Below are 26,654 nucleotides of genomic sequence, written 5' to 3'. Positions count from 1 at the left end.
CCTGAGGTAGTAGTCTGAATGTATGAGTTAACTTTGTATTCAATTTTCCAAACATAGAAAAAGGCATTTCTATAAGAATTTTTTAAGCCTGGAAAATCCAGTAAAATCTCAATCTCCAGGTCTGGGATTATGGCTCAGTGGTAGAGCACTTGCCTAGCACTGGATTCCCAAGCATCACATAGCAAACTAAATAAAATAATATTAATATTAATATTAAAAAAAATTAATATTAAAAAAAATCTCAATCTCAGCACAATTTTCCTTACCTTTCTTTCTTCAGTTGACAATACTCTAAACCGAATCATTCCTTCTTTTATTATGTCTGCTTCATCTGAAAAGTCAGGATTGTCAGACAAAATATTACTTCTGTTTTCTTCCAGCCACATTTGGAACCCAGTCTTTGGCCTAAAATAGTAATTATGAAATAAATTTATGCTTGATATACAGCTTAAAGTACTTTATGGCTTTTTAAATTAGCAATTAACAATTCATTTTTTGCAAACCTATATAAAGGGAGACAATTATCTCTGTTAATATTCATATTACTTCAAATTGACTGGAGACTGCTGGATTAATTAAATGACAAAATCTACTGCAAGGCCAATTCAAAAGGATTACCCACATTTGTTCTTTCTAAGTGCAGCAACAACCTTAATGTCATACTTGGAACTTTTTATGAATGCTGACAGGCTCAAGGTCTCCAAGCTCACTTAGCCCCTCTGGCATGGTAAAACCCTTCCAACTGTCCTTAGAAGGCTCTTTCTCCATTTCCAACACCAGCTATTTGAAATCTTTCTGATTTCTCTCAAGCCCCTTTCCCACTATCTCACCCTTGTGCTCACAGCTGACCTGAGTCCTCCCCTGTATTATCTTTATGTAAAGCATGGACAAAAAACACACTTGTAAATTTTACTAGATTCTGCTTGTGACACAGATTGTCTTTAGGTCTTAAATTGAGGCTTAGAGAGATGAAATAACTTACCCCACATTAGAGATAGTAAAAGTTAGACCTGAGACTCAAAAGCCAGGCAGTTTGACACCAGAGACCCCCCATTTAACCCAACAGCTATTTTATCTTTCACTATGCTGAAGCTGAATAGATCCTAAATGATGATTTTAAATATACAACAAAGATACCAGTGTAAAATGTTAATGATAAAAATGTTGTGTCTCCCCCACCCCACAATACTAAGGATTGAACCCAGGGGTGCACCACAGAGACACATCTAAAGCACTTTTTTTAAAATTTGAGACAGGGTCTAAGTTGCAGAAGCAAGCCTTGAACTTGCAATCCTTCTACCTCAGTCTCCTGAGTCACTGGGATTACAGATGTGTACCACCATACCCAGCAAGAATACCAAGTTATTTTAAAATATTAATATTAATTGGGTGACTATAACCATTTGTCCAATTTCTGAAAATATAGATCCCAAGTAATCTTTTAATGTAATTCTTTTTCCAGAAAAATAATACAAACAAAAATCAATGCTAAAATAAACGCTGAACAAAGATTCTTGAATTTGCAGAAAATAGTAAAGACTTATTTTAATTAAATTTGGGGAAATGGCACAAGTCTAATAATATACAATCATCTGCCTCTAAATAGAAGTTCCAAATTTTTTTAAAAAATATTTCTCTTCTGATTTATTTTTTCAATATCTGTGACAGAATATTTGGTTAAAAATGGTAATGCCTTGGGGCTGGGGTTGTAGCTCAGTGGTAGTGATTGCCTCTAATGCATGAGGCCCTGAGTTTGATCCTCACCACCATATAAAAATAAATAAGAATAAAGATACTGCATCCATCTACAACAAAAAAATATATATATTCTTTAAAAAATGGTAATGGCCTTAATGATATTCCGAAAGATGTGTAATCAGATAATATGAAAAGATGAATTATTGGGGCTGGGGTTGTGGCTCAGTGGTAGAGCATTTGCCTATCATGTGTGAGGCTCTAGGTTCAATTCTCAGTACCACATATAAATAAATAAATACAATAAAGGTATTGTGTCAACTACAACTAAGAAACATTAAAAAAAAAGATGAATTATCAATTTTTTTTTTTTTTGTGGTACAGAGGATTGAACCCAGTCATCCCATATACTAGGTACACATTCCACCACTGAGCTACATCCTCAACCCTGTCTCAATTTCCTTAAATAATAAAACTTTCACTGTTTAAGATCTAAATCAAATTCAGAACAAAACGGGAAATAATCATGAATTAAAACCACAGGTACTATAAGATCCAATTATCCCAATACACTGAGGAGTATTTATCCAAAAGAATTAAAATCAGAATACTATAGTGATATATCCACATCAATGCTTACAGCAGCAAAATTCACAACAGCCAAGTTATGGGACCAGCTCAGATGTCTATCATTAGATGAACGGATTAAGAAAATGTAGTATATATATACAATGGAATTATGCTCGGCCTTAAAGAAGAATGCAATTATGGCATTTGCTGGTAAATGAATGGAAAAGGAGAACATCATGCTAAGTGAAACAAGCCAGACTCAAGGTCAAATGTTTCTCTCATATGTGGAAGCTAGAGCAAAACAAGGGGAAAGCGGGGGAGGTGATCAGATATCAAAAAGATATAGAAAAGATCAGTGGAACAGGAGATCAAGAGGGAGGGAGGAGAAAAGAAGGGTGAGAAAGGGGAGGAAATATGTAATAAACTTAACGAAATTATCTTATGTGCATGTATAAATATACCAAGTGAATTCCACTTTTATGTAGGTCTATAAAGCACCAATCAAAAATAAACAAGTGAAAGGAAGACCAGTAGACTAAAGGAAGGAGAATAGTGGGAGGCAAAAGAGGGAGACACCAGGGATTGAAATGGAATTCCATGCATGTATGATTTTGTCCAAATGAACCCAACTATTATTTATAATGATAATGTACTAATAAAAGAAGGAAAAAAAAAGAATTATCCCTGAAAAATACAAAAATAAGCTATTCCCTTTGTTAAACTGGTTAATATAAAGTCGTTAGCAAAATTAGATAATTTAATCAATGTATTTAAAACAAATCGAGAAAGCAGAGATCAAAATATTTAGTAAGCCATGTGTCATGGTGTATGCCTGCAGTCCCCACTATTTGGGAGGCTGAGATAAGAGGATCACTTGGGTCCAAGAGTTTGAGACCGGACTGAACAACATGGTGAGATCCCCTCTCAAAAAAAAAAAAAAAAAAAAATTTAGTAACACACTGTATTGATGAGTAAAGAAGATATGGGCAAACAGAAACTCTTACATTAATAGTGGTATATAATAAGACATCATCGTAGAACAATTTTGCATTGTCTATAAAATTATTAATATTAGTGCATATTAATTTGAACTGTATTCTTTGCAGAACTATTCATACTAGCAAAAGTCTAACAACCACTTTTCTGTCCACATGAAGAGATCTAAATGAATTAGGACTTATCTAATCAATGGATGTTAAAAATTAAAGAAGTTCTTTATGATCTGTAAAAGCTATTAAGTAAAAAAAAAAGTAAGGTCTGTTATCATTTGTGTAAAAATTTTAAAAAACAAACAAATGTATCTGCACATGCAAAGAATAATTTTGGAAAGCTACATAAGAAATGTGTTACAATGATTGTTAAAACAAATAAAACATGAATTATAAAATAGTGTCCCAATAAAATGAATGTGCAATTTAGAACTTAGAAGTTTATTAAGGCAAATTCTAATAAGTAATGTAAACAGCCATTAGTTAATATTTATTTATGTCACAAGCATTTAAATACTCACTATCAGTGATTATAAGAATAATAGAGTTGTAAAAATTTGTACTTTGAATAATGGGTGCCTACTGTATGCTTTCTTTCTGGGATACTTAGAATACAAGTCTCCCTATTACTGACCTTTGATTTTCAGTGTTTTGGGGACAGATAGCTGGGGTTTCAGATGATTCATTTTTAGGATTTTCTTCTTTCACTTCCTCAGTCTTACTGGCTTGAGAAATTCTTTTCTGGAAATATGATGCTGCAGATGCCTATAAAAAACCAAACATCTTAAGTATCACATGTAGCATATTATGTTACAAGAAAGTTCTGAAATATGTGAAGAAACATTTATAATTATTTATTATTTAGAAGTATTATACCAACAAATAAATCTTGAGTTCTCAGTTGAAATTAACATTTACACACATACAATCAAGAAAAAAAAGTACTTTATTTCATGTTCTGTTTTTCAAATTACATGAAATGGAAAAGAAAAACAATGAATGTATTTAACTGATGAGAATTTTGGGGTGAAACACATGAGAGTGGATAGAGTCAGAATACAGAAGAAAGATTAGGTCCGTATACTAGAATAGTCATTAGTAAACAGGGATATGCATGAGAACTTCCTGGGAGGTATTTTTAAAATATAGGTAGTTAGCTAAGTCCCTGGGGATAGGGGTGTGAGAGAGAGAGAGAAAGAGAAAGAGAGAGAGAGAGAGAAACACACTCATACACACACACACACACACACACACACACACACACACACACACACACACAATTCTGGAACAAAACCATAATTAAATCCATTTCCATACTAGAATGATGAAAGACTGGTTCCTCCAATCCTATACCTGAAACAGCAAACAACGTTGAAGACAAACAGTTCACATGCTCTTCATTGAAGATGTAGGGAGATGAAACACTACCTGCTTAGACTTTGGCTTTGGAATCAGAGGTTTTATAACTGGAGACCTTTCATTATTTGCTGCCCGATTAAGAGCAGAAGATTTCTTGGATGATTTGTTCATACTGTCCAAAATATTAGTTGAACGTGTTGAATTCAATGACACAGCTGGCTCTTTGGAACTGGCTAATACCTAAGAGCAAACTAATGTTAGCACTTTATGTTTAAAGAAGAAAACAAAAATTCTAAGGTTTATTTTTCCTTTAAATTTCTGTTAAGTTTACATTGTGGTCTCATCTTTGGAAATGAATACATATAATATGATTCAAATTAAGATTGATGCATATATTCTCAAATAACATCTCAAAGAAAAACATGGAGTATCTTTTAAAACCATTGGTATATAATTAGAAAATATAATTGATTCAGATGTGAACCAGGGCTGCTTTCTTCTTTGTTTTCATAAAGGTAAGTCTTCTGTGCTTCTAAAGAGGGTCATCTGATCATTTGGAACTATTTCTTTGTATGGTCATGTAGTTAACAGAAAATAATGCTGGAAAAAAATTTACCTTGAAGGGGTTTACTCGTCCTTGGTTGCTAGAGATAACTGCACCTTTCACAAGAAAGAAACCCTTACTTAATCATGGCAAAAACTAGATGACTTATGACTTTTAATACTAGAAGAAATATTTAAATCTGTATTATATGAAAGCAAAGGCACTTTGCAAATTTAAAACTTAGTAACAAATATGGATGACTTTTGTCCTACATCCCCTGGCAAAATAATCTCAGATGGGAACTAACCTAACTTGCCACTGTGAAATATACCTGATCAACAAACAAACAAAAAAAGATACCCTACATTCCTTCCAGCCACCACTTTCTCTTACCACCCTATCCAACCAAATTTTTCAAAAGTTGTCAGCACTGCTATTCCCATTTCCTCCCTGCTCTTACAACCTACCATATAATAATGTAGCTTTCAGCCCTATAACCATACAGAATCTCTTCTTGCTAAGGCTCCCAATAATCTCTGTATGATCAAATATGGTAGATACTTTTCAATCATCTTGTTTGACCTCTCAGTGGTATTCCATAATCGTGGAATATTCCTTTCTTCTTCATACTTCCCTTGACTTCTGAGATATGGCAACCCCTGAGTTACCTCCTTTCTCCTTGGACCAATGTGCTCATTCTCTTTCAACAGTTCCCCCTACTCCTCTATTTGATGCTTAAATGTTGGGGTTTTCCTAGGCCTAAGTTCATTTTTCTTCTTGCTTCATATACTCTCCCAAAGTGTGCTCACCCATGTCCTGGTTTAAATTGCTTTGCTACTCCCAGTGATTTTAATGTACATTATCTAAGCCAGACTACTTTCCTAAATTTCTGATCCAAATATCCAACTGTCTATGTAACATTTTATGTATCTCATAATTCACCATCATACTATCTAAATCTGATTTTCCCTCATGTTTCTTGACTCAGTAAGTGGTATCACCATTCACTCAACTATTCAAGAAACAAGTCACCAGCTGCAGGGGCTCAGGCTGTGATCCCAGCAATTTGGGAGGCTGAGGTAGAAAGATTGTGAGTTTGAGGTCAGTCTCAGTAACTTAGTGAGACCTTGTCTTAAAGGACTAGAGATGTTGCTCAGTGGTAAAGTGGTCCTGGGTTCAATCCCCAGTACCAGAAAAAAACAAAATAAAAACAAAAATACCTAAGAGTCATTCTTACACTATGAACTCCTGTACTCTCTACATCAGAAACACCTCTATACTCTACCCATTCTCTCAACCAACACCATCACCACCCTAGTCCAAGCCACTATTCAATCTCACTTGGACTACTTCAGCAGTTTTCTTATAAACCCATTCCTCCTCCTCAGCTGTGTGCCAGGCTATGCCCCTGCTTAAAACCTCTAACAGCCTCCCAGTGACCTTACGATAAATATCAAAATCCTTAATATGGCCTACTATGCCTGCAGAATTTCTCTCCTGCCCAAACCCCTTCAGCACCCCTTTCTCCTTGCTCCCTGCGCTCTTTGTAACTTCCTCTACTCCTTCTCCTGTTCACCTTTGCCTGGCTGACATTCATCCCTCCAGTTTCTGCTTTAAACACTCCTTGAAGCCTTCTTTGGGATCTCTACCACTGACTGGATTATGGTCAATTGCTGTATGTTCTTTTAATAATATATACATGTTTGTAAAGTTAATATTTTTACATAAGTTAATATATGTACACAATTTTAAAAGCATGAAATGTAAATAGTTTTAAAAGTCATATGGCAGTAGAATTTTTTTTTTTTGGGGGGGGGTACTGGGGATTGAACTCAGGGGCGCTTGACCACAGAGACATATGACATATCTCCAATCCTATTTTATATTTTACTTAGAGACTGGGTCTCACTGAGTTGCTAGGGCCTCGCTTTTGCGGAGGCTGGCCCTGAACTCGTGATCCTCCTGCCTTTGCCTCCCCAGCCACTGGGAGTACAGGCATCAGTATAAGTTTTACATAAAAAAAAAAAAACAGCAGTCCCCTATTCCAACCTTCCCTATCTCACAGTCCCACTTCTCAAAGGCAACTACTTTCAACTGTTTCTTTAGCATCCTCAATGTCTCCTTAGTGATTTGCACATCTGTCTTCAACATGTTGTGCCAGCTGATCTGGAAAAGCATTAAGGCAGGGATCAACCATGCATGTCTGCTTGAGTCCTGTACCATCATTTAGCAAAATATCTAGCACACAACAGACATTTTAATAAATGTGTTCAACGATCAGTTTCACAAACACCTCTGATAAAAACAAAAACAAAGCAAGTTCTGAAAGGGAAGGTGTTTTTGATTAAAAAAAAAATCCCTTTAAAAAACTATCTGTAAAATTTCCTTGACATTACAAATTTACAAATATTTCTCACCTGACTTAATAGCTGACACATCAGAGGAATTTGAACTTTTGGCAAATGAGTTCTGCACTATAATTAAGATAAAAATACAATATAAATGAGGAAAATAATCATACTTGATAGTCAACAATCAGACAGCAAAGATGCCTTGAAAAAGTATGGGAATTCAATTTTTAGCCTAGAAAATATATCTCACTATGCTTATGTAGTTCTGGTTTTTCTTTTGTATCAACAGCTTCTTCCTTATCCTCAGCATCTTGTTCAATTTGATTTCTGGGTCTTGGCTGGCTCCACTCTGTAGCAGTATTACTGTAACTAAAGGCAACAATATTATTCAATAACAAGCTAGTCAGAGACCAACTTAATATTCAGAATGGTAAAGGAAAATTCAAACAATTAAGTAGATTTTACCCAGCATTCAGCTTTTCCCTGAAATCTTCTTCTTCCTCCTCTTCTGCCTGGGTTGCTGCCAATTCAGCTGCCTTCTCTACAGCAAGTTCGCTAAGTTTTTGGGCCAATAGTAATTTCCGAGATCGAGAAGCATATTTAATGGCTAAATTCACAGCATTTTGAGTCATTAGATCAGCAAGTTCCACACAACGAAATTCTCGCTCCAGTTTACAAGAAAGCTAACCCAAAAGGGGGAAAATCATATTAGATTAAGCAGAACTTTTAAAACACACTGATACTACTAGCAAAACAGAGAAAAGGGTTTTCTAGATACCTTATCTCACTGATGTAAGATGCATACTTTTACATACTTTAACATCTCTAAAATTGGAAAGCATTTTACAATAAATGGCTGCATTTCCCCCTTCTTTCTCAGTGGCTTAAATGAAGAAAATAATGTAAAAAAAATTTACAATTAAAAACTTAGGTTTGATGAAATATAATTTTAAGTTGTGAATTGCAAGGAAAGTAAAAAAATTGCTTAAAATTTAAATGTGGCTCTCTTAAATTTATTTTCCATCAGCCACCCAACCCAAATAGGGTAATAAATTCAAAGAAAAAATAACTGTAAAAAGAATCCATCATTACTTTGCTCAGAACTAGCAAATAAATAATAGTAAGCATATTTGGTGGGGAGAAGTTCTATGATCTTCAATGATCAGAAACAATTATATAGTTTCTAAATTAACATTACTTCATTTTGTTCTATTTTTCATGCTTACAATATTAAACAAAGAATATTCATGTAAAATGTCTTTAGAAAACACCGACTCATCTCCATTTATTTTTTTTTTAAGTTTTTTAGTTTTCGGCGGACACATGCATGTGGTGCTGAGGATCGAACCCGGGCCGCACGTATGCCAGGCGAGCGCGCTACCGCTTGAGCCACATCCCCAGCCCTCTTCTCCATTTTTTTGAATTTTCAAAATTTAAAGTGGGACAACTCTAGTTCAAAGTGAAGCACACTCTTGATACTTTGAAGACCCCCAAGGGTCTTGTAATTAGAAGAAGTTTATTACTTAGATATCCCACATCTGACCTATTAGCATAGAAGTTCTAGAATGTCCTCAAGATTTCTGATATCATTTGCCTGCAAAAAGTAATTCTTTTTTTTTTCTCCCTTTTGTTTCTTTTGTACTGGGGATTGAACCCAGGAGTACTTTACCACTGAGCTAGTTCCCAGCCCTTTTTATTTTTTATTTTGAGACAGGGAAACTATTTAAGTTTCTTAGGACCTCACTAAATTGCTGAGGCTGGTTTTGAACTTGTAATCCTCCTGCCTCAGCCTCCCAAGTTACAAGCATGTGCCACTGCATACAGATGTATGCAGTAATTCTTAAACAGAGTGGAACTCTGACTCACAGTATTTGGAAAAGAAAGGAAGACATGGTCACTGCCCTCAAAGGCTGACAGTCTAGACAAGTCCAGAAGAGGAAAAATATTATATTCTTTCTCATAAACCAATGTGGAGGACATAATCATATGAACTTTAGGATACTTACACCAAAAACAAATATACTTAAAGTATACAATGCACCAAACCTGACCACTGGCTATAGCAAACTTTTACTACATGCAGGTAACTCAAAGATAGTAATGGGCATAGCCAAAATACCACCCAACCCTGCAGATCTAAAACCAGCTCAAACCCAAACTGAAGTATGGTTTGTACAGGAGCCAGAGCACAGGTTCTCAAACTTTATTAAGCTTCACAGTTACCTGGAGAGCCTGCTATAAAACACAGGTTGGTAGGTAAAAGCAAAAGGGATATAGCATGAGCTACATCCAAAGTCTATGTCAGCCTGTGATCTCAGCCACAAGTAATGTTTTTAAATATTTTAACTGAAACATCAAGTGGGAAACAAAATTTGTAAGGGAGAAAAACACCACCAGATAAAATTTGAGAATTCCTCTTAAGAAATTCAACATATAGAAAAGCATTAACTTTCATTTTTTTCAATGTATTTATTGAACTCACCGCAAGCATTTTCATTAAAAGCTCCTGTTGCTCTTTTATTGCTTGATTTTTAGTGCTCTCTTCATATTCATAGCCATTTTTAGCTAAGTACTCAAGGTGGTTGTGAAATAAAACTGAACGCCAAAATTGTTCCTACAAAAATGGATAAAATTACTTAAAGCCAAACATTACTTTAACATCAGGCAAATGTTAAATACTTATCTCAAGATACTAGTTTTTGAATAAAATATTTTCCAAAATTCTTTCTTGATTTTATAATTCAAATTTCAATGTAATATTACAGCTTGACTTTATCTTTGGTTCTTAAAAATGGAGGATATATGTATATATATGGGATAGTATACAGTGTTTTAATTAAATAGTTCCTAGCTATCATGGCTAATGATCTTTTTAGAAGATGATTTGCTTCTCACTTAAAATAACTAATTGCAAGATTTTAAATTATTTTATTTATATAGTTGTAGATGGACACAATGACTTTATTTTATTTATTTATTTTTATGTGGTGCTGAGGATCGAATCCAGTGCCTCACACGTGCCAGGCAAGTGCTCTCCCAATGAGCCACACCCCAGCCCTAATTGCAAGATTTTAAATGGCATTTAATGGCACAGCGCTAGGACCAAGGTGGGGCAAACCAGGTGCTTATTTCACAAAATGTATGGAGGACTTGCCTAATCCTGAGAGGGAAGGCCTTACAATAGTGGCCCTGATGGTTATAACCATTTATCTTGTAGATAAAAGTCCCTAAAAAGCAAGTTGAAGAGTACTAAATACTGAACACTAGACATCATAATAATTTTAATTTGTCTGTGTCACATAGATAGTGCACTGTCAAATTCAGAGTGACAAGGTAAGGCTTCCACATACCTCCATTTGTCCTTTCTCGGTTGCCATCTGACAGTATGGAATCTTAAAGGATAATATAGCTATAGCAGGGCGTGGAAGGGTGGGAGGAAACCGAGAACCTTTACAAGGGATGCACCTGTCAGTAAAGAAAAAGTTCTATCATAAAAAACTTCTAAAATGTCACAAAAGCTGCTAGAGATACATAATTTTCAAAAGTCAGCAACTCACTTTAGCTTTATTAAATAACAATGACTCAAAATAAAATCAGCCCTCTTTATATTTTCCTTAGCAAACCACCCATTTTTAAAAATCTATGAACTGGGGCTGGGGATGTGGCTCAAGCGGTAGCGCGCTCGCCTGGCATGCGTGCGGCCCAGGTTCAATCCTCAGCACCACATACAAACAAAGATGTTGTGTCCGCCCAAAACCTAAAAATAAATATTTAAAAAAAAAAAAAAAATTCTCACTCTCTCTTTCATTCTTTCTTTAAAAAAAAAAAAAAACTATGAACTGTGCCATAAATACATGTGGAGGGCTCATGTAATCAGCACTTTATCTTGGATATTCATTTGATCTCATTCATCTGTTACCCATGGCAGAAAAGGTCAAATAAGGGAACAAGATGATGAAATGTCCAAATACAGGTGTTTATTAGATATTGGTGAGAGTGGCACAGGAAATGCAATATCATAAAGTTTTAATCTAGACCCAACTCTGCTAAATCAAAGATTGCCTTTAGATGGTAACACACTTAGCCTAGTTTTTTTCTGACAAGGCTACGTATAAGACATTTGAAGACACTCATTAGTAAGACTACTAAGGTTATTTAATTAAAAAGAATTCAATACACAGAATAATGTGTATATATGTTTGACAATCTAACTTATGCACTCAAAATGATTTCATAAAGAATACCATGATTGTACACTCTACCACACACACATTTTCTATTTTCATAAAGTCATTTAAAAAAATAGTACTTTGGTCTATGCTTACAAATAGTCAACCACTTAAATTATAGTAAAGTTTTTTTTTTTTTTTTTATCAGAGCTTTAAATCAAAGAATTCCTTAAGACATTTAAATGCAAAATAGAAATTAGGCCCCTGGGTTTAAGATTGCTTTCATAAACATCTCCTACTATTATTAAATGCCCAGTAAAGTAATTTAAAAAATTAAGCAGCAGCTGAGTGTGGTGAAGCACACCTACAAACCCAATAATTAGGGGCTGAGGCAGGAGGATCACAAGTTCAAGGCCAGCCTCAGCGGCTTAGTGAGACCCTGTATCAAAAAATATATTAACCTAGGCGCAGTGGAGCACACCTATAATCCCAGTAGCTAAGGAATCTGAGACAGGAGGACTGCAAGTTCAAAGCCAGCCTCAGCAACAGCAAGGCACTAAGCAACTCAGTTAGACCCTGTCTCTAAATAAAATACAAAATAGGGCTGGGGATGTGGCTCAGTGATTGAATGCCCCTGAGTTCAATCCCCAGTACCTCCCAAAATAAATGAATGAATGAATGAATATTAAAAAGGCCAGAGATACAACTCAGTAGTAGAATGCCACTGAGTTCAATCTCTGGTATCTCACCTAAAAAAAAGAAAAGAAAAGAAAAGGAAAAATAAGGTAAGCTCCAGGTAGGCATGGTGGCACATGCCCATAATTACAGCAGCTTGGGAAGCTGAGGCCTTAAGTAACTCAGTGAGACCTTATCTCAAAATGAAATATAAAGAAGGGTTAGGAATGTGACTCTGTGGTTAAGCACCCCTGGGTTCAATATCTGATACCAAAAAAACAAACAAACAAAAAAAAGTAAGCTCCAGTACCTAGAAATGTTTTTTTTTTTTTTTTAAATATTTACTTTTTAAAAGTTTTCGGCGGACACAACATCTTTGTTTGTATGTGGTGCTGAGGATTGAACCCGGGCCAGACGCATGCCAGGCAAGCGTGCTACTGCTTGAGCCACATCCCCAACCCCCCAGGAATGTTTTTGAAACTACACTTCTTCTCATGAGACTTGAATACCTTTCCTTTTTTTTTTTTTTAATTGATTGTTCAAAACATTACAAAGCTCTTGACATATCATATTTCATACATTAGATTCAAGTGAGTTATGAACTCCCATTTTTACCCCAAATACAGATTGCAGTATCACATCGGTTACACATTCACATTTTTACATAATGCCATACTAGTAACTGTTGTACTCTGCTACCTTTCCTATCCTCTACTATCCCCCCTCCCCTCCCCTCCCATCTTCTCTCTCTACCCCATCTACTGTAATTCATTTCTCTCCTTGTTTTTTTTCCCTTTCCCCTCACAACCTCTTATATGTAATTTTGTATAACCATGAGGGTCTCCCTCCATTTCCATGCAATTTCCCTTTTCTCTCCCTTTCCCTCCCACCTCATGTCTCTGTTTAATATTAATCTTTTCTTCCTGCTCTTCCTCCCTGCTGTGTTCTTAGTTGCTCTCATTATATCAAAGAAGACATTTGGTATTGGTTTTTTAGGGATTGGCTACCTTCACTAAGCATAATCTGCTCTAGTGCCATCCATTTCCCTGCGAATTCCATGATTTTGTCATTTTTTAGTGCTGCGTAATACTCCATTGTGTATAAATGCCACATTTTTTTTATCCATTCATCTATTGAAGGGCATCTGGGTAGGTTCCACAGTCTAGCTATTGTGAATTGTGCTGCTATGAACATCGATGTGGCAGTATCCCTGTAGTATGCTCTTTTAAGGTCTTCAGGGAATAGTCCAAGAAGTGCAATAGCTGGGTCAAATGGTGGTTCCATTCCCAGCTTTCCCAGGAATCTCCATACTGCTTTCCAAATTGGCCGCACCAATTTGCAGTCCCACCAGCAATGTACAAGAGTACCCTTTTCCCCACATCCTCGCCAGCACTTGTTGTTGTTTGACTTCCTAATGGCTGCCAATCTTACTGGAGTGAGATGGTATCTTAGGGTGGTTTTGATTTGCATTTCTCTGACTGCTAGAGATGGTGAGCATTTTTTCATGTACTTGTTGATTGATTGTATGTCCTCCTCTGAGAAGTGTCTGTTCAGGTCCTTGGCCCATTTGTTGATTGGGTTATTTGTTATCTTATTGTTTAATTTTTTGAGTTCTTTGTATACTCTGGATATTAGGGCTCTATCTGAAGTGTGAGGAGTAAAAATTTGTTCCCATGATGTAGCTCCCTATTTACCTCTCTTATTGTTTCTCTTGCTGAGAAAAAACTTTTTAGTTTAAGTAAGTCCCATTTGTTGATTCTTGTTATTAACTTTTGTGCTATGGGTGTCCTATTAAGGAATTTGGAGCCTGACCCCACAATATGTAGATCGGAGCCAACTTTTTCTTCTATCAGACGCAGAGTCTCTGATTTGATATCAAGCTCCTTGATCCATTTTGAGTTAACTTTTGTGCATGGCGAAAGGAGGGGATTCAGTTTCATTTTGTTGCATATGGATTTCCAGTTTTCCCAGCACCATTTGTTGAAGATTGGTGCTTCTTCCATTGCATGCTTTTAGCCCCTTTATCAAATATAAGATAGTTGTAACTTTGTGGATTAGTCTCTGTGTCCTCTATTCTGTACCATTGGTCCACCTGCTTGTTTTGGTACCAGTACCATGCTGTTTTTGTTATTATTGCTCTGTAATATAGTTTGAAATCTGGTATCGCTATACCACCTGATTCACACTTCCTGCTTAGAGTTGCTTTTGCTATTTTGGGTCTTTTATTTTTCCATATGAATTTCATGATTGCTTTATCTATTTCTACAAGAAATGCAGTTGGGATTTTGATTGGCAATAAAAATACAAATGTTTTCAAAGAGCCAATTTTTTTGACATATAATCTTATTTTCTTTCTACTTTCCTCCCTCTTATGATTTTATAGAAACCAGTGATTTTCAGAACAGAGTATAAGGTGGCAGCACAAACACCTTGATTTTGAAAAATTTCTGTAGCAACTGCCATGCAACTATCCACAACAACACAACCACCACGACTTAATGCTTGGGCCAAATATAGAAGAACATGTGCACTCACAAATGTAAGTATAATTACATACATACATATACATTAACAAAATTAAAAAGATTGCTAATTTTTATCTACACTCTTTTTTTCTATAACATGATATATTTTGTTTTAAAACATTTTATAGCTCAAATACTTCATTAATTTATACACAGCAAACAATGATCACAAAAGATGCTGAGATTTTATTAACACTTTAACCCACATTTACATTAAAGCAGAGCACCAATTCATATTTCTTATAATTTTTTAGCTTTAAAGACTTGAACTAAAGACTTTTTCTTCATTAAAAATCCCTCTGATAGAGAAAACAGAGGGAAAAAACACATTTTAATTGTTAATTTGATGGGTTTTGCCTACTATGAATGAATTTCTTAGAAACCATGTGCCTAAACCATTTGGAAGAGGAAATGTGAAAAAATAAACCACTGTTACTAAGGAGACAAAATTACTTCAATTTCTTTGCAAAATAATCACCAAATCTGTTTTCTTATTATATTAAAGGGAGAGTTAAAAAAAAAAAAAAAAAAAAAAAAAAACAAAAAAAAACAGCAGATTACAGAAAATTGGGGCCAATGTCCAAACCAATCTTTCCTAGTCAGAAAGTTTTGCTTTCTATTCTGTGTTACAAAGGACTTTCTTCACAACTTTTTTTTTTTTTTTTCCCCTAAGAGTACTGGGAATTGAACCCAGGGAAGCTCCACCAGTGAGCTATAACCCCAGCTCTTTAATTTTCATTGAGACATAGAGTCTCATGAAGTTGCTGAGGCTTGTGATCCTCCTGCCTCAGCCTCCCCAGTAGCTGGGATTTACAGGCATGCACCACCACCCCTGGCTGTTCACACCTCTTTTAAAGCACTTCGTTCAGGATTAGCATAATGATTTTACAAACTTACCTCTTCAGGGTTGCAAAATTAATTTTTGTGTAGTATAATACATATAGTCAGTACTATACTATAACAAAAGCTTGTTAAATGAACACAACTAAAAAAATCTGATATTCATGTTCAGAGTTTCTAAAAAGAAGAAAGGAAGGTGGCTGTTTACACAGACCAAGTTAGACTGTAGCACAGGATAATCAGTTACCTCTGTTATATATTAACCAGTTGCAATCATGACACAATAAATGCAGTTTTCCTAAACTGAAATTCAAGTAAAAGTGGGTAGAGGTGATAGATCTATAGATCAATAATTTCTTATTTCATAATTATAGAGAAATGTTTTGCACTGGCAAATGAATTTTTTAAAAATTACTTTTAACTAATCATATTCCCTTTTAAAAGATCCTGAACAAAAAGAAAAATTATGAATTGGGTTAGAAAATGCATGTAAAATGAAAAAACTAAAGAAACAAGTATCATTAACATGAACTACAAAGCTAACTGCCTTTTAGGAAGAAAACCACTGTTAATTAATAGCTATCATTCAATGAACATTCACTAAGGGTGAGTGTTCTACAACTTCATCTTCATAGCAATTCTGTGAGAGGAACACATTTTGATATTAGAAATGAGGAAAAGAGGCTCAAAGAATGTAACCAGCATGGCCACGTCAAATAAAGAACAGAACAGCAGAGCAGTCACACCATATTGCGACTCGGAGTCTGAACTTGGGACCACTAGGACATCTTGCTTTCCAGAGAAATACCAACACTAACAAACAGAAGCATCAGAAATTTAAATAAACAGAATAAATTTCTTGATAACAAGAACAGGTAAACACAGGACTAGACTACTGATGGTGGGTGTAGAAACCCTAGACTTTCATGTATCTCTTTCCACAGGAAGGAAATCAATCATCTCTGAGTGTCTCTAAATATAAGACAGCTGGTATGAAAAGTGCAATAGACCATACTGAGTAGTATAATTTCCAACCTTTGAAAAATATGCAAGCCTATTTTTCCAGAACAAACCTGGAAAAAATGAAAACACCCTGAAATAAATCAGGGTAATAATACAGTAGATAAAATTAAATACATTTTCATAAGCAGACTTTTTAGGATATCTTCTTGGTGTTTCAAATGTCTGCTTTATAACACTCTCCTAAGAAATTCAACTATAATAGACTGATTCTTAAGGAAAAAGTAATGTACATATCAACTCAACTGCCATTGTTTCTTTATTTTGATACAAAACAATATTTTGGGTTTTTTTGCCATTAACCGTGTGATCCCAAATAAGTTACTTGATCTTTTTTGAACCCCAGTTTTATCACATATAAAAACTGGGGTAAATGCAAAGATGAAGGCAGGGGGTGCAGGACCTGGACCAAAAGAAACCAGTAGTTGGGGCTAGGGTTGTGGCTCAGTGGTAGAGCGCTTGCCTACCATGTGTGACGTGCTGAATTTGAGTCTCAGCACCACATACAAACAAATAAAGGTCCATTGACAACTAAAAAAATAAATCCCTGAAGGGCAACTGAGTAATTCACACAGGAATCATGAATTATTCATAGACTCAACACAAAACATTTTCCACGTTATGTATCAGAATTTTCATATGCATATAAATGATGTGATTTATAAATACAAATTTATATTAACATACAACTTTGAGCTGGATATGGTGATACACGCCTGTAATACCAGCAACCCAGGAAGCTGTGGCAGGAGGATCAAAAGTTCCAAACTAGTCTTGGCAATTTAGCGAAAGTCTGCCTAAAAAAATAAAAATAAAGGGCTGGGGTATAGCTTGGTGGTTGAGCACCTCTGGGTTCAATCCCCAGTACCAAATATTAATTAATTAATTAATATAGCACTTCTATAGGTCTATAGAAGCTTCTATTATTATGAATTATCTACCAGCTGATTGTAGAACTACTACCATTTGGAGGTCAATAATGTTCAATATTTAAAAATGGCTCCTATATTTGAAAATGTCAGGAACCATTGGCACAGACAATTTCTAAAATCTTCCCAAGTCTAAAAGCTATAATTTAAAGTCCATTATTTCTTTATCCCATGTTAATTTTAACAGTTAAATGTTACCAGCTGTAATTACCATGGATTCTAATGACAGTTAAACTCTTTAAAATCTTAACAGAAAAGCAGGCAAGAAAAGGCTTGTTATATAAATATTAGGGGTTTAAAAATTGAGCTTCAAAAAAAAAGCTTGATAATTTGTAATATTAAATTAAATGAAAAACCAAAATTACTCATGGCAATTGAATAATTTCACATACCTCCTTAAGATAATAACATTTGGGCCGGGATTATGGCTTAGTGGTAGAGTGCTTAACTAGCATGCATGAAGCACTGGGTTCAATCCCTGGTACCACATAAAAATAAAATAAAGGTATGGTGTCCATCTACAATGAAACAAATATTTTTTAAAAAAATCTTTCTTAAAAAAAGATAATGAAATTCACTAACAAAATAACATAAGGATGAGGAAGGATAGTAAAAATCCTCATAGGTTCAAACCTTAACTCTCTAATAAGACAGCACATAAGTTCTTTAACTCAAATTTCTAATATGATTCCTTGAAATGAACATGCAAAAAACTCCTAAGAACAAGCTATAGCCTAAGACTGTTAACTAATATAATCTTTCCTTATTTTTTGTACAGTACTGGGAATTGAACCCTAGGGTACTCTGCTACAGAGCTATGTCCCAGACCTTTTTGTTTATGCTTTTTGAGACAGTCTTGCTAAGTTGCCCAGGCTGGTCTTGAACTTGTGATTCTCTTGACTCACTGGAATTACAGGTGCCAGGATCTTTATAATGCTAAATATGTCAATAATGTAATATCTGGAGACTCTGTAAAGATAAAACATTCATAAAGAACAATTCCTCTGTAGTTCTCTATGAAGTTTTTACATTTGTGCCTATCTTTTTCCCTCTCATTACAAGTGATAAGATGTCTATCATTTAAATAGGTAGTCTAAAATCTACCACCTTTCTTTTTCTTTATTAAAGATTTCATTCCTTTGGCTTTCTCGTGTTCTTACATTGTCAATCTCACCCTTTTTATTAAATTCCGTGGCAAAAGATCATAAAAATGCTGTAAAACTGGACACAGTGGTACATAGCTGTAATCCCAGCAACTCAGAAGGCTGAGGAAGGAAGATTGAAAGTTTGAGGGTAGCCCCAGCAACTTATCAAGGTTGTAAGCAACTTAGTGAGACCTCGCCTAAAAAATAAAAGGACTGGAGATGTGGCTCACTGGGGATGTAAAAAGTTCCTGGGTTCAATCTTCAGTATTCCTCAAAAAAAAAAAAAAAAAAAAAAGCTATAGAATCACCCAAGCTAAAGAAACCCCTGCTTGACTTCTTATCCCCTTTTAGGTACCAAAATGTGCTTTTCTTCACAGCCAAACTTCTTAAAAAGAGTTGTTTACATATTCTACTTTCATTTCCTTACATCTCATGCCTTTCCTAATCTGCAATTTAATATTTTATTATGCCACTAAGATCAATTTTATGAGTCACCAATAACCTCCATGTAGCCAAAATGAGAAGTTTTCTTGAACTTGATTTCTAGCCTTATGTGATTCAGCTTATTGAATTATTGCTTTCATTTTTTAAAAGTTCAATTTATTTAAGTTTTGAATAAGGAATACATTTATATGTTGAAAAAGTATAAAAGGAATATAGGTCCAGCACAGTGACACACGCCTGTAATCCCAGGTGCTCGGGAGGTGAGGCAAGAGGATGCCAGATTCAAAGCCAGCCTCAGCAATTTAGCAAGGTTCTAAGCAATTTAGTGAAACCCTGTTTTAAAACTGGAAAAAATTTTAAAAATTTAAAAAATAAAATAAAAGGGCTAAAGATATGGCTCAAGTGATTAAGTGTCCCTGGTTTCAACCCATAGTACCAAAAAAAAGAAAAAAAAAAAAAAGAAAAAACACAGAAGTTCTCTTCTATTATCCCACTGAACTTTTCTCTACCAATTAGCTACTTTCCTTTCTAGAATTTCCAGAAATTCTTCAGCATATATAATCAAATAAAATTATGTATTCTTATGCTCTCCTCCCTTTCAAACAAAAGATATTAATTTCACTACAACACATCTTGCAGATCCTTCCACATCACCACATAGTGTCCTTATCCTTTTTGTAAGTTTTACTGAGACATAATTCACACATTAGAGTTCACATGAAATGTACCTTAGTTGTGTCACACCACAGAGCATACAGGTCAGTAGTTTCCAGTAGATTCATAGAGTTGTGCATCAATTATCACTAAATATAAAATATTTTCATCATCCCCCAAAGAAATCTTATACCCATGAAGTTACTCCCTATTCTGTGCTCCACTCTTCCTCCCAACCCTTTACCCTTTGGTAACCACTAATATATTTATTTCTGGATGGCCTATTCTGGATACTTCATCTAAATGAAATCAAACAGTATATAGCCCTTTGTGTCTAGTTTCTTTTACTTAGCATAGTTTTCAAGGTTCATCTGTTGTAGTATTTATTTTTATTTTATCTTTTATAGTCCAGTAATAGATTCACTTTTTACTTATCTATTCATCAGTTGATGGACATTTGCATTGTTTTTTCAACTATTATGAATAAATCTACTATGAACATTTACATGCAAGTTTTTGTATGAATGTGTATACACATTCTCTTAGTTACATAACTAGGAGTGAGTAGCTGGGTCATATGTTTAACCTTTTGAGGAACTACCAAACTATCATTTTGTATCCTACCAGTAGTGCCAGTGGGTTCTGATTCTCCCACACTCTCATCAACACTTATTATTGTGCCTTTTCTGATTACAGTTATCCTAGTGGATATGTAGTAATATTTCTTGGCAGTTTTATTTTCATTTCCTTAATGACTGACAACAATGGATTTATTTTCATGAATATATTTGCATTCTTATCTGCCAGTGAATAGCTTTTCTGGAGAAATAACTCCTCAAATCCTTTGCCTATTTTTAAATTGGGTCTCTTTTTCTGAGTTATAAGAGTTCTTCACATATTCTGGGTACAAGTTCCTTATTACATATATGATTTGCTTTACTTCTTTAAAAAGCGGTAGTATTCTAGGAATCAGATATACAGAATGTATTTAGAAATTTAGGTTTCCAGTCTTCTGCTAAAGACAACCCTATCTGTAGGATACCATTTTTATGTATCACACCTCAGGTGTGCTAATAATAGTAGCTTCCCAAACTTTCATGTGTACATGAATCACCTGGGATCTTGTTAAAATACAGCTTCTGATTCAGTAGGTCTGACACAATCCCTCATATGCAGCATTTCTAACAAGCTCCCTGGTTAAGTTGATGCTGCTAGTCTGTGGATCACACTTGAACTAGCAAGTACTACTAAATCTGTAGGACAAATTCTAAAAGCAGAATTGATGGGTCAAGGAACGTGTGCATTTCTAATTCTGGCAAATCGTCCTCCATGGGGATTATACCAACTTATATTATCATCAGGAATGTATGAACACGATTACTTCCCCCAAATATTTACCAATGAAGAATATTACCAGGGGCTGGGGTTGTGGCTCAGTGGTAGAACACTTGCCTGGCATGTGTGAGGCCCTGGGTCCGAGCCTCAGCACTGCATATAAATAAATAAAATAAAAAGATCCATTAACAAATTAAAAAAAAAAAAAAAAAAGAATATTACCAACCTTTCAGATAATGTTTAAAAATTCTTTAGTTTTATATTTATATTCAATGATATTAATCATCTTTTCATATATTTGAAAGCCATTTGTATTTTTCTTCCTGACTACTGTGTCTATTTCTTGAATTTGTCTCTCCTACAGCTTCTATGATTTGACTCCTTTTAAGTAATTTTTTCCTTACTTTAGTATCTCAATTTGGATATTTCTCAGGCATTTCAAACTTTTAACATCAAGAAAGAATTCCTTTCCATCTTAAATGGAAAATGGTTTGACATCCAGCTGTTAAAACAAAATCATTATTAATTCTTTCCTATTTCTAACCCTTAATCTACTATCAAGTCTGATGTTTCCAGCTCAAATCTGCTTCTCTTTATTTCTACTACATTCTAAATTATAGTCACAGGCGTTGGGGTTTTGACTCAGTGGTAGAGCACTTGCCTAGCATGTGTGAGGCACTGGTTCGATTCTCAACACTGCATATAAATAAATAAACAAAATAAAGGCCCATCAACATCTAAAAATATTTTAAAATATAAAAAATAAATTATAGTCAAGAGTTAGATGATTGCAAAAATCGCCCTCAGTGTTTCTCGGTGAAGGCCCAAACATTTGGGGAGGGACAAACTCTAGTATGGAGCTGTCCTGAATACTACAGCATGTTTAACAACTCTGGCACCACGGCTCCAAATGCTAGGGTGGCCCCTGGTCACCACTATAAGAGTTAAAAATAATACCCCACATTTCCAAATATTCCTGAAGGAGGGGCTAAATCCCCTCATTGAAAACCATCTCTCCAATTCCAGTCTTTTTGTTTTTGTACTGGGAATTGGACCCAGAGATGTTCTAACATTGAGCTATGTCCCTGCACCCCCCGCCCTGACTTTTTTTAAAATTTGAGACAGAGTATCCCTAAGTTGTTGGGGCTGACCTTGAACTTGCAATCCTCCTGCCTCAGTCTCCTGAGTAGCTGGAATTGCAGGTATATGCCACCATGTCCATCTGCATTTCTAGTCTTAACCCTTTCAATACATTTACTACATATACAGTTTTCTTTTTGTACCATAAATCAGATTACACGATTTCCCTGGACAAAGTCCTTGATTATTTTCTGAAAAAATGACATAAAATACAAACTGCTGAAGTATGACCTATAATACAGCCTCTAACTTTCTGATATCACCTTGGATTTATGACTCCATTATCCCTTGTTTCTTGTATCATAGCCACATTTAAATCTTTTCAATCCTTTTCTAACTTCAGAGCCTTTGTCCATGTTGCTTACTCTGCATGGACTACTTTTACTTCATTCTACAAAGAATGTAGTCTCCTATAAAGACTCGTACCGCTGGCCAGAGTTTTTCATAATCACCCTTCCTGGAATATACCTTTTTATTAATTCTCCATCATGGGTCTGGTCAGATTAATTAGTGGAATGTATCCAAAGCAGGAATAAATATTTTACTTGTTTCTGTTATCTGTCTCTCCAATCAAACTATAAGTTCCATGAAAACAAAGATCTCTTAAGTCACCAAATACCTATAAAATGTCAACTGACATTCTTTGAGACTAAGACATCAAATATCAAAAAAAGAGGACAATCTTCAATAAAATACTGAGTTGAGTCTATATGAACTGAGAATTCTACATTTATAATAAACAAATTTCTACTAGCCCTATCCCCTACATATGATAATTAAGCAAAAACAAAACAACAACAACAACAATAAAAACATATATATTTCAAAAAGGAATAGAATTATAAAAATTCCCAATTTAATGACTATGTGTTATGGTTTGGATGTGAGGAATCCCCCCAAAGCTCATGTGTGAGAGAGTGCAAGAAGGTTTAGAGGAGAAATAATTGGGTTATGAGAGCCTTAACCCAATCAGTGAATTAATCATGATGCGATTAACTGGATAGTAACTGAAAACAGATAGGGTATGGCTGGAGCAGAGAGATCACTGGGGGCATGGCTTTGGGGTATATATTTTGTCTCCAGCAATGAAGCCTCTCTGAATGGAGCCTGCTGTCTATGGATTGAGACCTCTGAAACTGTGAGCCACCAAATTAACTTTTCTTCCTCCATAATTGTTCTGGGGTCTTTTAGTTGCAGCAGCCAAAAAGCTGACCAAAACACTATGGAAAACAAGTAAATTCACTAAGATGAAAGATAAAGAGCCTTTAAGAAAGAATTTAAAGCACTTTTTAAATAATGGCCTACCTTAGCTGCTGGGGATTTTCATGGACACCAATCACCCAGTAGTGATCAGACTTTCCTTTGCAGTGTTCTCTTGTGTTACACACAGGAGTCCATGTATTACCAAGCCCTCTGTTAAGCATTCGAACACAGCCTTCAGAATCCACGTAGCAGGGGGTACCTATATTCCAACAAAAAATAAATTACTTGGAGATATAGCACATATTTGTTAAATAAACCCTGTTTCAAAAAAATACATACCAAGGACTTAACTTTTTTTTTTTAAATATCTTTATTTTATTTATTTATTTTTATGTGGTACTGAGGATCGAACCCAGGGCCTCCCATGTGCTAGGCAAGCGCTCTACCACTGAGCCACAATCCCAGCCCCACCAGGATTTAACTTTTATTTCAAAAAGCAAAGTAAAAAAAGAAAAATAACCCAAGACTACCCTCTGTGAAATTTCATGAACCACATACAGACTATGACCTAACAGAAGAAAAAAACTGCATGCGATATGACTGAAATTTACCCAAATAAAGAGAAAAAAACAGTTTCAATGAAAACTCTGCCATCTGCTGGAATGTAACAGTAACTACTTTAAGCCAATTACAGAGAAAAACATTAACGACAACAAAAAAACCCAACATCTGAAGGCTCCTTCCAGGTTAAGAGAGATTTGATAAAATGATTAGAAACTGATAGAAGGTAATGACATAAACAAATACCTTTGTTACTCTTTTCTTTCATAGTAAAAATGTTTCCTACTTACTATGCTCCCACCTCAGAAAGTGCATAACAAATTATCTAATTAACCCTTTTCATACCTGTAGCTTCATACCTCTCTCACTCTGAAAACATTAATTTCCTCAGGGATTACATATGATTGGAACTTGGGAAAAGAAAAAGCTATATAAATGGGAACTATTATTATTAAAGCATAAATGACTAATAATATCCCAATAGAAAACAAATCCAAAAATGGTCAACACTTTAAAGACGTATAAACCGGGCATAGTAGGGCATGCCTGTAATCCCAGGTACTTGGGAAGCTAAGGTAGGCCAGGTTTGAGGCCAGTTTCGGCAACTTAGCAAATCCTGTCTCAAATAAAAAAACGAAAAGGGTTAGGTTTGAAGATAAGTAGAGCACCTCTGGGTTCAATCTCTGATACAGCAAAACAAACAAACAAACAAAATTGAGGTTTTCAGTGATGTTAACAAAGACCATACATTGCTAATAACAAAAATATTTAAGCCTCTGAGAGAGGGCTAACAAATGCTTTAAAATATAGTATTCTTCCCTGTCTTTCAAATCATATCATAAGCCACTATAAATGGGTCTAAAATACACCATCCAACAGAAACATGTGAGTCACAAATGTAATGTATATAACAAATACATACATATGTTACAAATATATGTGTGTAAACACATTGCAAATTTATTATTTGCAGTACTAGTCCAGGGCAATCACTGCCCATGCTAGGCAATTGCTCTACCACTAAGCTACTTCCTCAGCCCTACAGAAATATGAATTTTTAATTCATAATGCCTCTTTTAAAAAAGGAGGGATAGTTATTTTAATGTCTTATTTAATCCAATATATCCAAAATATCACCACTTAAAAATGTAACAGCAGAAAAAAGATTAGAGTTTTTTATATTTTTCTCTAATACTAAATTTGAAGAATATACTTAAAGAACATTAGCCACATTTTAAGTGTTCAATAGCCACATGTGGCCAGTAGTTAATTGCAATGGACAGGACAGTTCCAGAAAATTCTTAATTTTGTGTACAATCTGCTAGGAAAGATCCTACTTTACTGTTGATTTGTATTTCCTCCTTGCTGTCTAATAAATAAATATTAGGAAACCATTTCCATTAGTAAGTTTCTAATGTGAATTCTCATAAAAAGAAATCTTGTTCTTTACACATATTACTTTACCTAACAAGTACAGTTTCCAATTCTGCCAACATGTTAAAATACAGAAATTAAATGTAAAATATAGACAACTTATCTTTAATTAAATTTATTAATGATTTTCTTCTTGAAAAGTGAGCTTAATATAAAGAAAAAATTAGCTTGCCTTCAGCTGAAAAACCAACCCAGACAAGGTAGGATTTCCTTGTAAGAGGAAGAGGATCACCATGTAAAATTTGTTTCTTCTTTTTCCCCAGCTCTAATAGTTGAACTCCAAGGCACTGATCTCCATCAAATCCTGTACCTAGTGAGAAAATGTAAATATAAATCAAGCATTGAAGGTTATTCAGCAATAATGCAATCTAAATTATTTTCTTGATTGATCTTGTTTCAATTTTAGAATAACTAGTATTATTTTTATAGACAACCCATGTGAGGCACCATTCAGGTATTAGAAGTAGAATAACATGTTACATGGACTATTTATATAAAATGATTATAAATGATATTCACTTAATTAAGATTTATTTATAAAGAACTTATCATGTAACCCTAGGCACTGGTCTAGACAATGGGACTAAAATGGTAAACAGTCCCCCCCCCCCCTTAAATTCATACTCAGGTTGAAAAAGAAATTTAAAAGATTCAAGAAGAGCAAAAAACGCTACCAAAGAGTTGAAGCAAATATGTGCTAGAATGAACTGAGAGATTAGTTTAGGTTATAGTTAGAGGTGGCCTTTATGAGAAAGTAAAATTTAATCTGAGATATGAATTGCAAGTTGGGGCCAGCCATGCAAATGTTAAGGAAAGGAATACTACAGGAGAAAGAGGGAATCACTGATGGAAGGTCCTCTGGCAGGGGCAAGCTCACAGTGCTCAAAGTACACAAAGTAGCAGGTATGGCCAGAATGTGGCAAAAAGAGAAAGTGGCAAGAGATGAGGCTACAGAGGGCAAAGGTCAGTTCGTGTAGGATCAGCTCACCTTACCAGCTACAGTAAGAAGTCTGACAAAAAGTGAAAGAACCTCAGAGAGATTTGAGCAGAAGAGGGAGATGATCTGATTTTC

General features: G+C 35.0%; 1 protein-coding gene across 1 annotated transcript in view; it reads right to left on the bottom strand.

The window, feature by feature from the left end:
* The window catches only part of Wdhd1 (WD repeat and HMG-box DNA binding protein 1), a 57,830-nt gene that overhangs the window by 3,715 nt on the left and 27,461 nt on the right, over window positions 1-26,654 (bottom strand). The window contains exons 14-24 of the mRNA XM_076848369.1: window positions 25,755-25,892; window positions 23,690-23,846; window positions 10,859-10,973; window positions 9,991-10,122; window positions 7,974-8,191; window positions 7,759-7,877; window positions 7,575-7,631; window positions 5,230-5,273; window positions 4,683-4,853; window positions 3,889-4,019; window positions 267-405 (exon numbers count right to left, since the gene is read on the bottom strand). Of these exons, the coding sequence (XP_076704484.1) occupies window positions 267-405; window positions 3,889-4,019; window positions 4,683-4,853; window positions 5,230-5,273; window positions 7,575-7,631; window positions 7,759-7,877; window positions 7,974-8,191; window positions 9,991-10,122; window positions 10,859-10,973; window positions 23,690-23,846; window positions 25,755-25,892 (1,421 nt within the window). The remainder of the gene's footprint in view (window positions 1-266; window positions 406-3,888; window positions 4,020-4,682; window positions 4,854-5,229; window positions 5,274-7,574; window positions 7,632-7,758; window positions 7,878-7,973; window positions 8,192-9,990; window positions 10,123-10,858; window positions 10,974-23,689; window positions 23,847-25,754; window positions 25,893-26,654) is intronic.

This window comes from Callospermophilus lateralis, chromosome 3 (genome assembly GCF_048772815.1).
Source record: "Callospermophilus lateralis isolate mCalLat2 chromosome 3, mCalLat2.hap1, whole genome shotgun sequence".
NCBI lineage: Eukaryota > Metazoa > Chordata > Mammalia > Rodentia > Sciuridae > Callospermophilus > Callospermophilus lateralis.
Note: the sequence above shows the minus strand (reverse complement) of the source record. Positions and strands in the feature narration are given on the sequence as shown.